This window comes from Benincasa hispida, chromosome 11 (genome assembly GCF_009727055.1).
Source record: "Benincasa hispida cultivar B227 chromosome 11, ASM972705v1, whole genome shotgun sequence".
Classification (NCBI taxonomy): domain Eukaryota; kingdom Viridiplantae; phylum Streptophyta; class Magnoliopsida; order Cucurbitales; family Cucurbitaceae; genus Benincasa; species Benincasa hispida.
Window position 1 is genome coordinate 26,834,775 of NC_052359.1, and position 16,299 is coordinate 26,851,073.

Here is a 16,299-nt window from a genome sequence, read left to right on the forward strand (position 1 = left end):
CATGATATTAACTAATGATCCTATATTATTGATCGGTCGGTTTATTGCATTTTTTGGTCGAAGTTGGTTTTATACATATTAGAACCAATCAAATGGTCGACCAACAAGCAGAAAAGGCTCAAAATTGACCAAACCAGTCGACTTATCGTTATTATATTAAAAAAATTCCCCTGTTCCATGAAATCATTCTGTCCACTGCCTCTAATCTGCATAGAAGAAAGCAAAAAAATATGAAATAACGTGAAATCATGGGTAGTTTTTTAAGCGGCCATTTGAATAGCAAATATTGTTTCGTGGGTATGGATATTAAATGGAGGATTTAAATGTTTGAGTTTTAAATGTCTGTGATAATTAATGTATGTATTTAGAGTTGCAGGATAATAAATGTCTAGAAGTTAAATGAATGTGTTTGATTTACCAATTTTGCATATAAAAATTAAAATTAAATAATTATTTAATCAAATGTAAGAGAACAAGAAATGTAGTCATAATTAAATTTAATTATTTATTTAATCACATAAAATATCAATAAATGGATATTTTTAATTAAACATTATTTAAATGATTTTATTTAATTAATTACAATAAATAAATATTAGTTAATTAGAATATTAATAATTAATAATAAAATTTTATATTAAATAGTTAATATGACATAAAATATTAATGATAAATATATTAGTTGAAACTTATTAAGTCTAAATAATATATCTATTAGTTGAAACTTAGTAGGGAGAGTACTAAAAATCCCATGTCAAATAGGTTTTAAAGTGTTCGGGTTGATGCCCTAAATCTCATAGGGTCCTATAGTTTGTAATTGTATTGTACAAACATCTTATTTATTTCATAAAATATGTGATGTTTTATTTGATATTTAGTTGCATGAAATCCACAAACCAATAAACTAACATCCAAGGTTATCTTGTAGCATAAACATGTATGTAGTGACATGCTGATGGATCATGGTTTAGGTGATAACCTAAATGGTCTAGAGTAGATGGATAAGACTAAATACTTTATCTTGGTGACACTATGAGTACGACTCGCTTTGTAGATGTTACAATTGTTGTAAAGTGCTACAAATTATTTGATCTTGATCATTCATGTAAAGACATGTAAGCGGGAGTATTCTATACAAAAAAAAGATTGTATAAAACCAAACCACAAAATGTTTAGTCTCATTATATAACGTCGTTTATAATAGAGACTTACATTTCACCAAGATGACCATAGGTAACATGACCTAAATCTTGAGTAAATTGTGAACTTCTATCTATGAAGGCGGTTATTTAATTTGTATGGTTGAGAGTGGTCAAATCGTCGACTCTATAAGTCCACCATTTTGGGAATTCGTTTGATTGGGGAGCTGGGAACACAACTACACAAGAAGGAATTCACTGGGGAGCTGGGAACACAACTACACAAGAAGGAATTCACTCCTTCCCCAACGTCGGGATAATTAGTAGATAAATTACTCGGTAATTACTCCTTTAAGGGTTGATTTCGAGGCTTGAAAAATATGGCGCCACACCCTCTCCTGACCCCAGAGGGGTTGTATCATAGTTGGACTACGATTTATTGTTCATTAGAGGGATCAGTGGTACTTAAGAGTTAGATGAAACTATAGGGGCAAAATGGTAATTTTAGCCCACCTATACTTACAAGCAATTTGTGAAGGGTCATTGTATTATTGATTGGTTATATCCAATGGACACAAAAAATATATCTGTAGCGCAAAGAGTGCAACTGTCGGTCTTTAGTGGAGTGCTCGATTGTTAATAGATTATGAATATTTTAATTAAATATTTTAATTAATTATTCATGTATAGCTGGAACTTCAAGCTATAGATCCATGAGGTCACCTCTGTAACTCAACGAGAATTAATGAGAATCAATTTTTGGATTAATTTTAATTGTTCAGATTAATTGAGGGAATTAATTAAATGAGATATAATTAATTTAATCTAATTATATATGATATAGTTACTATAATGTATTTGATACATTATAATATAAAGTATTTATGAGAGAAAATAAATATTTTGATATAATTCAAATATTAATTATGTGAATTGGATTCATATAATTAAATTTAATATAAATGAGATTTATATTAAATGTCGTTGGTGAGAAATAGAAACTATAGGTTATATATGTTATATTTGATATAACATATAGTTTAATATATATGATATGATAAGGTAGTTATCATATAAATATGTATTAAATTATTTATTAAAATAAATTGTTTTATTTTATTCTATTTTATTTAAAAATAATTTTAGCAAAGGAGTTGTAACTCCCTCCCCTTTTTCTCTCTACAACCTGGAGTGGGGAGGTTGTTGGTTTTAGTGTTCTTCTTCCTGGATATGGTCAGTGAAGGCTCTGCAAGTTTAAAAAATTCTTATATCATTCTTCTCCTCTCTTCTCTCTAAAATTACCTGTTCCAAAATAGTCAGAGCACACACAAACTCCTAGATTCTCACCCAGAGAATACAAAAGTAACATTCATGGTTGTGTCCTCATAGACAATTAGAGGGTTCGAGATTGTATGTGACTAGATTCGGAGAAGGAATTTCGTGAAGAAAGGTTCTTCAAGGGTAAGTTTTCTTAAATCCATTTACTTTTTTGTTTTAATCTTCTCAAATATGTTGTAATTTTATTTCTTAAATGCATAATCTGTTTGTTTTGTTGTAAGATTTATAATTCTGTAAATTTTGAGTTTGAGTTTGATCTCGTGTTCCACTCAAGACCTTCAATGGTACCTTCATAAAGTTCATTGGATAATAATATCATGGGTTTTAAAAAGTGAAATCTTGTGAAACAAACACAGATATTAAATAGTCTGAAACCCTATGGTAATATCTGTGAAACAAACAGACTCTAAATGGTTTTCACTTATAGATATTGATTACCTATATAAGTAATCATTACCTATTTAAAAAACAAATATTTTTATTTTTTAATCATTTGATCGATTTTTATTCTTCTTTTAGTCTCTCTCCTTCATTTGTCTTTTTTAATCTCTTTATTCTCTTTGTTTCTCTCATTTTTTCTTCTCTTCTTTTTTAAAACTGACGAATACCGACATACAAAAATCGAGAAGTTGGTGGTCGACAGCGATTTGAACTTAAAATCGATGTCGCCCGACGGATGATCACTCCTACCTTAAGTTAGCCAAATTAATTTTTATGAAATTATTGGAAAAAATAGTTTATAATTAAAACGTTTAATTAATAGATTTTGGAGTTTATACTGGAATTTTACTTCTCAAATCTTTTCCCCTCTAATTAGAATTCGATTTCTTTTTAGGTAAAAAAGAGTTTTTAATTAAAATGCCTCATTTTTTCCGTATAGAAATGGGTGTCGTAGCGCTGCCGTATTGCAGCAACTCCCTTGCTTTCTTCTTCAGCAGCACCACGACGCTCAAGCGCAATGGCACAACAATGTGCATTGTGCTACATTAAACTCTATTTTTTCTTACTCTTGAGTTGGACTGTCGAGGTACAGCGCCATAGCGCTGCCTTGTTTTTTAGGCAACTTAATTTTTTTTTTCTCTTTTCTTCCTTCATTTCAATGTTTAACTCGAGATTGAATTTCTTAGGCTAATTTAGGTTTGTTTTTTTTTACCACATTTTGACATTGAATCTCTATCTCAAATATATCCCTGTAAATCATTAACAAACAACATTAAATCTAACAAAATCGTATAAGAATTATCCTAAGTGAGGGCAAATAATGCACATTTTAGGTGCGTTTCAATTACATAAGAGAATGAGTCTCAAGTTTAAGGGAAGCCTAAACGATTTATGTATCAAGAGAGAGAGCCCCAAGTTTATGGGAACCTAAACTCTTCATCTAAAGTAAGCTCTTTGGTAGTCACGGTAGTTAAGTTCTATTAGATTAGTACTACTTTATACCTATAAATATTGTATTAATTGTTAAATATGATGATTTAAAATGGTCAATTATATTCTAATTAAACTACCATTAAAATTTCTTAACTAATTTAAACAATTTATACCGATTTTCATGATTTTCAAACATTTCCATTTACATTTTCATTTTCAACAATATTTTCGTAAAATTGAGACCTTCACATATTTACATTGACCTTTACATTGGCACTCCTTTATTAGACTACTTATCTAATCAAATACATTTAAGTTATCATTAAAAAATATATATATTATTCAACATGAAGTAAAATCACACATGTTAAGGAAATTGGCATCTAGATCTCTGTTAAAAATGCAAATATTTCATGTTCAATGAGGATCGACATGGCTTTTAATTGATTTGTTTTTATTATATTTGAAGTTGATGGTCGGATTTAAATTTTAAGTTAATGTTTAATTCTAAAATAAGATATTTTGCATAAAGAAGTGACACGAAGATGAAATATTAATTTTTGTTTAAAAAATTAGAATAAAATGACATATAATAAAGTGACATACACTAAAAATAATAATAATAAATAATCAAATGTGCATACAAATGGAAAAAGCTTTTTGGCCGGCCAAAATAAAGTGGCACATATTTAACACCCAAAACAAACGTATGGCGCCCTTGGCATTCAGATTTCATCCAATTAAATAAGTTCATTTATACAAATCACATAAATTTCACCTTAAAAATATCGAGAACACAGGTCCATTTGGTAATCATCTTATTTTTTGTTTTTGTTTTTAAAAATCAAGTCTATGGACACTACTTTCACCTTCAAATTTCTTCATTTGTTATCTTTTGAGAACTAAAAAATAGCTTTTAAAAAATTGTTTTTGGAATTTGGAATTTGGCTAAGAATTCAACTATTGTATTTAAGAGAGATACAAATCATGGTAAGAAATGTGGATGATATAAACTTAATTTCCAAAAACAAAAACAAAAAAATAAAATAGTTACTGAACGGGACCTAAACTTTTAATCAAAACTTTTTAAACAAATTGCGAAGTTCTCAACCCTTTCGCAACATGTAACTACTCGTAATCGTGAAGGGACACTGGAGAGAATTCATCCGTTTACGAGTGGTTTATAACATCGTCAAAACATTAGTTTCATTGATTAGAAATTTTAGACAAACCAACATCTTTTAGATGAATTTTAACTCACCCGTATAAGAAATTCTTAAGAGGACGTTTGAGATAAAGAGTGGGTTATTATAGTCCTACATTATTATAGTTGGGTTATTATAGTCCTACATTATTATAGTTGGGTTATAATAATTTGTGTTTGAGGTATAAATTATTTTAGTTTGGGAAAGATATAGCAAAGAATAAAAAAAATGATAAATATAAAATAATAAAAACTATAGCAAATAGTAAATACCGTAGTAAATGAGATTTTGAAATAACGTTGACGGTAGCTAATTAAGAGTTTTGAAATAATAAGTAAAAGATGGTTATTATAGTCTGAAGATAATCTTTGTCCTAAACGATCATGAGTCTTTATTAGTATTTTTATATTTCCGATTTGTACGGTTATCGTTTTTAGTTAAATCCAACAATAAGGCACCATATTATATAAAAACAAAGCACTCCAAAAGTTTTGAAAAGTATTTGATCCCGAGTCAATATTTCAGGTAGAGTAGTTGTAGCAATATTTCAAGAACATGTCAAAGGATAGCAGTAATATAAGTATATAAAAGCCTGTGATGTATACAGAAAACAAATGGATATAATTAAAAGAATCTCAATCTTTTCGCCAACCCCTAAATAATAAATTAAAAAGTCGCAACAATTGAATTTTCATTTTTTTTTTCCTTTTTATTAAAGCCAAATCTTTTACCACCCCTCCTAATGATACACCAACCATTTTTTGTTAAACCCAATTAAAAACCACCACTAATTTAAAATTATATTTATAGATTACTACTATAGTACAGATTATTAGATGGATAAACGGTTCGGTTCAACTTGATTTCTGAAGAAAACTATAATCAAACGGTTCAAATCGGTGAAAAATCTATATGAATCTGATTAATGGAGTAATAATTGGTTAAAATAATCAACTCAATTGAATTTATAATTTATAGAACTCAACCTGATTAATGGAGTAATAATTGGAAATTTAGGATTTGATGTGGTGTTGCCAAGATATGTACTTCCATAAGTGCAGTCATGAAGAATAAAACAAGGTCATTCATGCTTTGGCTGGCAACGCTTTGGGACGGACCATCAATCTCAATGTTTAGGTTGGTTGACTTTTCTGATTGTCTTTTTAATTAGCGGTTAAATAAAAAATTTAAAAACAATATTTTTCGAAATTTCATTTTTATTTAAACATTTTTATAAAAACTCATTAGGATAAAAATACACATGAGTTTGATAACTCCTTTTAAAAAATGTTTACATTTATTAATGTCAAATTACTATAAATAAAAATTTTGACGATGATGATGATCGAAATTGGCTGGCGACAGTTGTCAAAGGTATGGTTGAAGGTGGCTAGAGGTCGGTGACAAAGGTAGTCGAAAGTGGGAGTCAAAGGGTTAGCACCGACAGTTGCTAGAAGTGGTGGCTAGAGATTGGGTGGTAGTCGCGGTCGTCGAAAGTGGTAGCCAGAGATCAAGCGGTAAAAATTGCCAAAAGTGGTGGCTAGAGGTTGGCCGACGACAGTCGTTGGAGGTTCGCAAAAGGTGGTTACCTGAGATTGTGGCCGAAGTTTCTCAAACTAGGGAGAGTTAATTATTGTACTCATAATTCATTTTTCCAAAAATTTGTTTTAAGTGTTTATCATTAACCAACTTATTTTATGAATTCATTTTTTTAAACTCCATTTTAAGTGGTTGTCAAATACTTATTTTTTTTTTCAAAATGATTTATTTTCTTTTAACTTAATCACTTGAAAATGTGTTCCAAACACACCTTTTAGTCCCTAAACTTTAGAACTTATGTATATTTCATTTATAAAATTTCAATATTATAAATTAGACAAATAACAAAAATCATCGCTAAAATATAGTTGTAGTTGCGATTATACCCTCAAATTTTAATTGTAAGAATTGAACCCTCAAACTTATACAAATGTTAAAATTGGACTTTCAAACTTAAATAATTATAGAAATTGTAACAATTGTAGAAGTATGAGAGTTCAATTTTTATCATTTAGAGGTCTAATTTCTATATGTACTATAAGTTGAGGGTCTAATTTAATCTTTGTAGAAGTTTAAGGGCCTAATTTGTATATTTAAAACAATGAGAGTGTAATTACAGCTATTACCATAAATCAAGAGTGGTTTTTTCAAGTTGCTCATACAAATTTAACCTCTAATTTATGTGATTCCTATGTTAGATTGTATACTTTCTACTAATAATTTTAAAAACCAAGCAAAAATTTTAAATCTAAAAAAAAATTGTTTTTTTCTTTAAAAAATTTTTAATTAAAAATTAAAATTACTTTTAAAGTAAAATGAAAACAAAGGTTAAAAAAATTAGAAGAACATAAGTATAAATTTCAAAAACATAAAATAATAAATAAAATAGTTAGCAAACTAGACCTATATACAGTTTTCGATCTAATATATACAAATTTAGTTTGAGAATTTGTTAGACCTAAAATTTAAATTTATATCTAATAGAGTAATTAATTTATCAATTTTTTATTTTTTCAAGACTTACTAGACATAAAATTAAGGTCTATTTTCAAATGAAGAAAAATGAATCAACTTATTTATAAATCTAACAAAATGTCACTATCTATCAATGATAGACTGCGATTGGCATCGATCAGATTTATCGCCCACTGATAGATGTCTATCGTGATCTATCACTGATAGAGAGTAATATTTTATTATACTTAAAAATATTTTCAACAGTTTTATTATTTCAAGTAATTACTCTAAGTTTTAATAATTTAAAAAAATTAGTAGACACAAAATTAAAAATTTAAGAAGTTATTAGATATATATATATTTACACTCGTGGAGTTTGGAGTTTGAGCCTGACCAAAATTACAAATTTTACTTTTCATTTGTATGACTACATCAAATTTTCAAACATCTTTTGCAACAATTTTCTAATACTATATCTTAAAAGCACTATTTTTCTTTCATTAAAAAATAATCTTTTTGCTCCCAAAAAAACAATAATAATCTCATATACGTGTGGAATAAGCATGTAATGTGAATGGAGAAGCAAAAAAGAATTCATCCCAACCATTTTAATTTTGAATTGGCAATGTTCCAAAGTTTTATATTTGAACAACAGAACAACACTTTAGCTCAACACGTTTGCCCCAAAATCCTCTGTTTTCCTCTGTAAATCATGGCCATCTCCAACTCAAACCCCTTCTTTCTTGGACCTCATAGAGACCCAAACCACCATTTACAATCCCAAGCTCTTCATTTCTTCATCTTCTCTTTAATTCTCTTCAAAGTTCACTCACTTTCCTTCACCTTCCCCGACTTCCAACAAAACAATCCCAACTTATTCTTTGAAGGCGACAGCTTCACCAGCAATGGTGTTATTCAACTCACAAAGAACCAAGCCGACGGCCCGCTCACCGACAGCTCCGGCCGAGCTTCTTACGCACAACCGGTCCGCCTATGGGACGCTTCCACACAACAGGTGATGTGCAATCAATAACATAATTAAATTTCCCTTTTTGTTCCAATTTCCATTATGAATTTGGCCTAATCACAAATCCCCTGCATCACAGGTTACAGACTTTACAACCCATTTCTCCTTTAGAATCAACACACTTAACGAATCGTTATTTGGTGATGGAATCGCCTTCTTCATTGTCCCTTACGAATCCACAATCCCCACTAACTCAACGGGTGGATTTCTTGGATTATTTAGCTCAGATTCTGCTTTTGATCCCTCCAAGAATCAAGCTTTTGGAGTTGAATTTGACAGTAAGCAAGATGATTGGGACCCAAGTGATAATCATATCGGAATCGATGTCAATTCGATTCGATCCATTGATCATCTTGTGTGGAACAGTAGCATGAAAGACAACAGAACAGCCAATGCGTGGATAACTTACAATTCCGCCACAAACAACTTGTCTGTGTTTCTAACTTATGTTAAAGATCCAATTTTTAATGGAACTTTCAGTATCTCAACTTTCGTTGACTTGAAAAGCTTATTGCCTGAAAGGGTCAGAATTGGATTCTCCGCAGCCACAGGGAAATGGTTTCAAATACACAACATCATTTCTTGGTCTTTCAACTCGACGTTAGATGATAATATTGGTGGTGGAGAAGGGGACAAGAACAAAAACATTGGTTTAGCAATTGGCCTTGGTGTTGGCCTTGGTGTTTTGATATGTGGGTTGAGTTTATTGGGATTTTTTTGGTGGAGTAAACGATGGAGTAGGAGAATGGAAGAGGATGTGGATGATTCTATAGATGATGAATTTGAAAAAGGAACAGGCCCAAAAAGGTTTACTTATAGGGAATTAACTCAAGCAACAAAGAATTTTGATGAGGCTGGGAAGCTGGGAGAAGGAGGATTTGGAGGTGTTTACAAGGGTTTATTAACAGAATCCAATACAGAAATAGCTGTGAAGAGGGTTTCAAGAGGATCAAGACAGGGGAAAAAAGAGTATATTTCTGAAGTGAAGATCATCAGTCGTTTGAGACATAGGAACCTTGTTCAACTCTTTGGTTGGTGTCATGAAAAATGTGAGTTTCTTTTGGTTTATGAGTTTATGCCTAATGGTAGTTTGGATACTCATTTGTTTAGAGGTCAAACGATGTTAAGTTGGCCAGTTAGATACAAAATAGCCATAGGATTGGCCTCTTCTTTGCTATATCTTCATGAAGAATGGGAACAATGTGTGGTGCATAGAGACATCAAGTCCAGCAATGTAATGCTCGACTCGAATTTCAATGCTAAGCTCGGCGATTTCGGCCTTGCGAGGTTTGTGGACCATGAGCTTGGCTCACAGACGACGGTTCTGGCTGGTACTATGGGGTATCTAGCTCCAGAGTGTGTGACAGATGGCAAGGCTAGTAAGGAATCAGATGTTTACAGTTTTGGAGTAGTGGCTCTTGAGATTGCTTGCGGACGGCGGCCGGTGGAGTCGAGGGCGGAACCGGATCAGGTGAGGCTTTGTAGAGCCTGTGTGTGGGGAGAATGTATGCACGCAGGGACAAGCTTTAGAGAGTCCCTGCAGACAAGAGATTGGGAATGGAGTTTGATGAGCAGCAAATGGAAGCTTTGATGGTGGTGGGACTATGGTGCTGCCACCCTGACTTCAAGTTGCGGCCCTCCATAAGACAAGTGATTAATGTTCTAAACTTTGAAGCTCCACTACCTGTGCTGCCTGCAAAGTTGCCCGTGCCGATGTACTTTGCACCACCGATGAATCTATGCAAGTTCTCCTACACATCGACGGACATGCCGATGGATAGAAGTCAGTGTTCGTGTAGTAACTGCTCGACTTACACAACGCAATCTTCAGGAGGATCAAGTGTATCACTTTTGAAATCACAAAGACATGTGTAATAGTTTGCGAAAGCATTGGATTTGGATAGTTATTAAGATTTTCCTTTTTGTCATTTATGTAAAAAAATATACTCTTAATGGTGTTCTATCTTGTCCCATATTATTTGATTGACTTGATTTTTTTCTCCGTTGTTTGTGCTGGTTTGTTGTTTGTTGGTTTGAACATTAAGCTTGATTACTGTTATGATCCTATCATGTCATAAAAAAGTAGAAAGGTTCATTCTAGACCAAACTATTTCTTAAGAGATGTGGTGTTGGTTTAAGTAGGTTTAATCGATCAAATAGCTCATTGCCAAACGGTAGTTCAAGCCTGATTAATTTTCTAGGTCAAACCTTTGATCAAGTGTGTTTTGTCTATCTTTATCAATATATGAGAAGGGGCACTTGTAAATTTAACCAAAATGAAACGAAATATTGCAAGCATAGCCATGGTTGTTCTTTTCTTTTGCAAATATAGCAAAGAGTCTTCATCCCAACCCAAATAAAATGGATAAGATCGAAAATTTTCTTGAACTCACAAACCAAACAAACATTTAGTGAAAAGGAAAAACATGCTACTTTCCAAGGTATCTTTGATACACTTAATTGTTGAAGGATCAAGTATATTAACTTACTAATATATCTTATTTATAGTTTATCATTGATACACTATAGTATAACAAGTTAAATAATCATCTTAATGACATACTATTGATACATAAATAATTTATATAAAATTGTATTCTTAGTAAGTGTTGATGTATTGTTGATATACCAAAGTAAAACTTAAATGAATTTTGAATGGGTGTCAATATGTTGATAAAACAGATATTTTATGTTATACTCAACATTTTGAATGAATGTTGATATACTTCCATATTAATACATCGTTGATATATTTTATGGTAAGTATACTATTTATCTATTAACCTATAATATATTAATGATATATAAGCTATATCACACTACAAGAAATATGATCTTTCATATCTTTTAATTATAGCATTTTATAAAACATGATATGAAACATAAAGAGAGGAAAAAGGCACCGAAGACTAACAAGAAAGAAATTGGTTCGGCGCCAAAAAATTTGGAAAATGAAGCCCGGTTTCTAAACCCTTAAATTTTTATTTTATTTTATTTTTCTTTTCCTTCTCACCTGCCCTCCATAATGCCGGTCAAGTGAAAAATTGGTTACTTGTTATGGGGTAATTGGCAAAATTAACTTTTTTTCAAGTTTTGATTTTGATTTTTGGACCCTTTTTAAAAGCTTGTTTTTTTTTACTCCCACAATTTTAAAAATTAAGGAAAATTATCCTAATATCCTTCACATTTCAAAACTCACACAAACTCTCCAACCCTCACTTTTCTTTTCCATTTTCACCGCTCTCTATTTCAAAAGTCCTCAATCTCACTCCATTTCATTCTTGTTTTTTCATTTTTTTTATATAACTATCAAATGCAGAGTATTATATAAAAAATAAAAGGAAACAATCAACAAAGCAAGCATAAATCAAACTCCAAAAAGGTCATTTATTTTTGTCAAAATTTTCAGAAATTATCGAACTATTAAATACATACAAAATGAAATACATACTTTCTTACGGAGTGTACAAAATTACAACTTCGTGAAATACAAGTTTTAGACTTGGCGAAAGACTTTTCATTCTAGAAATAATTTGGTGAAGAGAACTTTTTGTGGGTTGTAAACAAATTAAATTTGATAGAGAATTTTTTGTTTTGGACTGTGAAAATTTTTTTTTTGTCAATTAATTTTGGATAAAATAAATTTTTGTGAATAAATTTTTGAGGTGAAGAATTTTTTGTGAATTAATTTGGTAAGTTGGTTGTTGAAATTGGGAGTGAGAATTTAATAAAGGGCATAAGAGTTATTGTACAACTAATACTTCTTACATTATTTTCATCATCAAGAGATAAAAAAAAAGATGTTTTGTCAAAAATAGGTAAAAAAAAAATACAAAATCAAACTCAAAATAGCCCATTTTTATCAGTTTGTTGTTGGTCTTCTCAAAGGTACTTGTGGAAAATCACTTGCTTCATTTCAATGTAATTTAAAAAATTAGGGATTGATTTTCTTTTTATCGATTTCGGAAAATTAGGGCACCGGTTCAGGTAAATCGTTGTTTTTCAATTTCAAAATGTTTCTGGAGATTGAGATGCTATGAGAATCTGAAGAACGACATTTCATTCTTTCACCTTCTTCTAACCTACAATGTATGTTTGTTTCTCACCTACTTTTATATCTCAATCCGATACTTTCTTCGTGCTTTTAAACACGAATCTAGGAGATATCTCTTATTCCTTAATTGCTTCATGGTTTTGTGTTTTGGGGTTTAATGAAATTTTGCAGATCAGTTGACAACAAAATAATGGAATAATGGAGTTGGAGCTAGAAAGAATAATTAATGTTGAACCTACTCTTGTAGAAGAGATTTGGGGAGCAAAATTTAAGATATGCCATTATCAAGTTACTTATTTGCTTCATAAGAAAATACCTTGAATTTTTCATTTGTTTTAAAAAAATACTCCAATACTTTTAAAAGTTACAATATTAATCTTTAAACTTTTATCAACTTTTTTTTAAATACTCATGAAATAGAAATTCTTTAAAATTTTAGACAAAATCTGATACATGAAATGGTGTAACAGTAACTTGGAACAAAAATTTAGATCAACAATACTCATAGTAGAAAAGCACATAGATCTTAAGCCCAACAACAAATACAAACTTTCACTCACTCCTTGGAAGTATAAAAGAAGGTTAATCTCAAATTAATTCCGTTTATAACTGTTCGTTCGTTTATGGTTTTTTCTTTTGTATGCTATTATGTTAGACTTGATTTCATAATCAAAATCAAGAAAAGTTCATCTTTACTGGTCATGAACAAGCAATTCCTCTTGGTTTTAATATGTGATATTAAATTTGTTTATTTATTTTATTGAAATTTTTTCAATTAAATAATTTTTAAATTTAAAAAATTGTATTTCATTTTTTTAATAAAAAAAATTAGTAAGTGGAAAAAATCCAATTTTTAGATTTTCCTACTAACTAAGTGGACTTTGAAGTGACACTTCCAAGGCTTGACACCTAGAGATTACATGCTAGTGGAGTTTGAGGTAGAAGACATGCAAAATGGGATTTTGCATGTGTTTTCTCTATAAATGACTTTGTTTTTTAAATTTGCAAGACTAATGCTTCCACAACTTTTGACCTAAGCTCTTCCATCTCAACTGCCGCAAGGATCTAATCCCCTGAAAAGAAGAACAAACATGATTAGTGGCCCTAGAGTCAATAATCCAGGCAGAATCATCATTCTTCACTAAACAAGTTTTCAAAACTAGTAAATCATATTTACTTTGTTTTGCCTTAGCCTTGGCCACCTTCTTCTCCTTTAGCCAACGAGGACAATTCCTCTTTTAGTGCCCATCCTGGTTGTAGTGGAAACACTTTCCCTGGTTGCACAAAAGTGGAAAATGGATTTTTTCCATTACCATCATCTTTATGCTCACACAAAAAACATTATCTTCTCTACTTTGATTCTCCAAGCATGAGCTGCAAGCCATGCACTCCATCTCTTTGCATGTTCATCAAATATATATAAAGAAGATTGGAGTTGTTGGAGAAGGGAGAATGCATAATTTCGAGAGAAATTTTTCTGAAGAAGAAGTTGTCTTCTTCAGTCAGGCTGTTGTGAGTTTCTCTGGTTTCTTCACATCTTCAAGCTGTTCTTGAGTCCCACAACTTTGCCTAAAGCTCCAAGAGTATAGTAGGGAAGGCTTTGAGGTGGTTCACGTTGATAACAAGTGAAGACAGCAGCTGAACAGACATTTTCTTGGAGAGTTCATTAAAGGTATGTTCAGAAAACCCACATTTTGAGAAGACCATGCTTTAGTTTCTGCTAAAATTAGTGAATTAGAAAGCTTATGGATCATTGATACTTCCGCTACATGTTGTTTAACTCTTTCAAGAGGTGTCTTCCTCCATTTTGGAGTTGAAGATGCATTTAATGTAGGATTGTATCAAATGCAGCGGAAGAACAAGGATCATCTAAGCATTCAAATTCACTAATTTTGGCATAATATAAAACATGCTTCTGCAGAAAAATGGGTTTTAAGACATACCTCTTGAAGAACTTCTTCAAAGCTCCATCTTCAGCTGCAATCTTCTCCATATCTTGTTGTAGACCACCTCAAGATCTTCCCCACTATTCTCTTGGTGCTCTAGATTGAGTTTGGGACTCAAAACAAGCTTGAATCAAGGGATGAAGGAGAAAAGCTCACTGCTACAACAAGGTTGAAGAACCTTTCTTCAAACCAGCTTTTCTCTAAAAAACTTTTGATTGTATGCCCGATTTTCACTCCAGTCTTCTCATTATATTGCAGATCAACATGCAAAGAGAAGAGTTGCATGTGTTGTAGCTCATGCTTGGAGAAGACAAGGCCAAATGGTTGCTTCATGAGTGAGCTAGTTAAGTGATGGATAATACAAAAATCCATTTTTCCATTTAAATGTGTTTTTGTTTTCTTTTTCAATTTTATCTAAAAATCAAAATTTGATTTAATAAATCTATTTTATTTTTAAAATGAAAAATTAATTAATAAATAAAATTTAATTAATTTAATATCAAATATTAAATTAATTTCAACACATATCCATCTTTATATATTTAAATCATATTTAAATATATAAATTCTCTTATACCGTTTAATTCTAAAATTAAACATAATTATATCTCATATATTACTAATTTTCTTAATTCTAATTTAAACGTTTCAAATCAACTTATCACGCTATTCTAGAGCTAGTCTGTTACAAGCTAGTAGGGGGACCTCGTGGACCTACAGATCATGGGCTCCAACGATCCGAGATTAATTGGCTAAACTCATTAGACCAGATTAATCTCCATTCATTAACTAATGGGTCATTCCACTAAAGTCCATAGTTGCACTCCCTTCACTGTAGATATATTATGTCCACATAATTTAACCATAATCAGCAAGTCGACCCTTCACAGGTTGTTCATAATAATGACTGGGTTAAATATCTGTTTTACCCCCGAGATTATGTCTTATTCTTCAAGTCCCTATTATCCTTTAATGAACAACTGGTTTGTGATCCAATCACCAAACCAAACTCTCTCGGCCTAGTGAAAGGGTGGGGTCCCTTGTTCAAGACCTGGATTCAATACTTGAGAGAACAACCTTTCTTCTATCCCTAAATCGGGTAGGCATGAACTCCGTCTTGCACCCTATGTCCCCAGCTATCTATCCGGTCTTACCCCTGAAATGGGAGTCTTATTGAGCTGGCACTATTGAGCCAACCCTCAACTATGCAAATCTAAGGGCAATCCCGAATAAAAAGGAGTTCATAGTTAGCTCAGGATTAAGATCGAGTTACCTAGGTCATCTAGGTGAAATAGTTAGTCTTAAATAGTAAACAACATTATAAAGTAAGAGTGACTTATTTCTTAGTACGGATCTTATGCAAACTCATTACATTGGACGCCCCCACTTCTCATGTCATAACATGTACGAATTAGGATCACATCGTATGTACCACTTTACAACTCTTTGTAACAACTACAGAGTAGACCGCATCCAATGGTGTTAGTAGAATAAGGTACCCAACCTCATTCATGTACCATAGATCATTTTGACTATTTACTCGAACCTGATCCACTCTTATGTCTCCACATAAAGTTCAAGTACTCATATAATAGTCATGGGTCTTAGTTTATTGGATTTAAACTTTCATACAATTTATAAGATCAATAACAAGTATATTGATAATAGAAAATGTTTATCATTTTACAAACTGCGAGTTTTTAGGACATAAAACCCAACA

General features: G+C 31.4%; 1 protein-coding gene across 1 annotated transcript; it reads left to right on the forward strand.

The window, feature by feature from the left end:
- Positions 1 to 8,264: 8,264 nt before the first annotated feature.
- LOC120090639 (L-type lectin-domain containing receptor kinase IX.1-like) lies at positions 8,265 to 10,454 on the forward strand. The gene is given in 3 exon segments (XM_039048358.1): positions 8,265 to 8,567; positions 8,659 to 10,110; positions 10,113 to 10,454. Coding segments are annotated over 3 exon segments (2,097 nt in total).
- Positions 10,455 to 16,299: the final 5,845 nt, after the last annotated feature.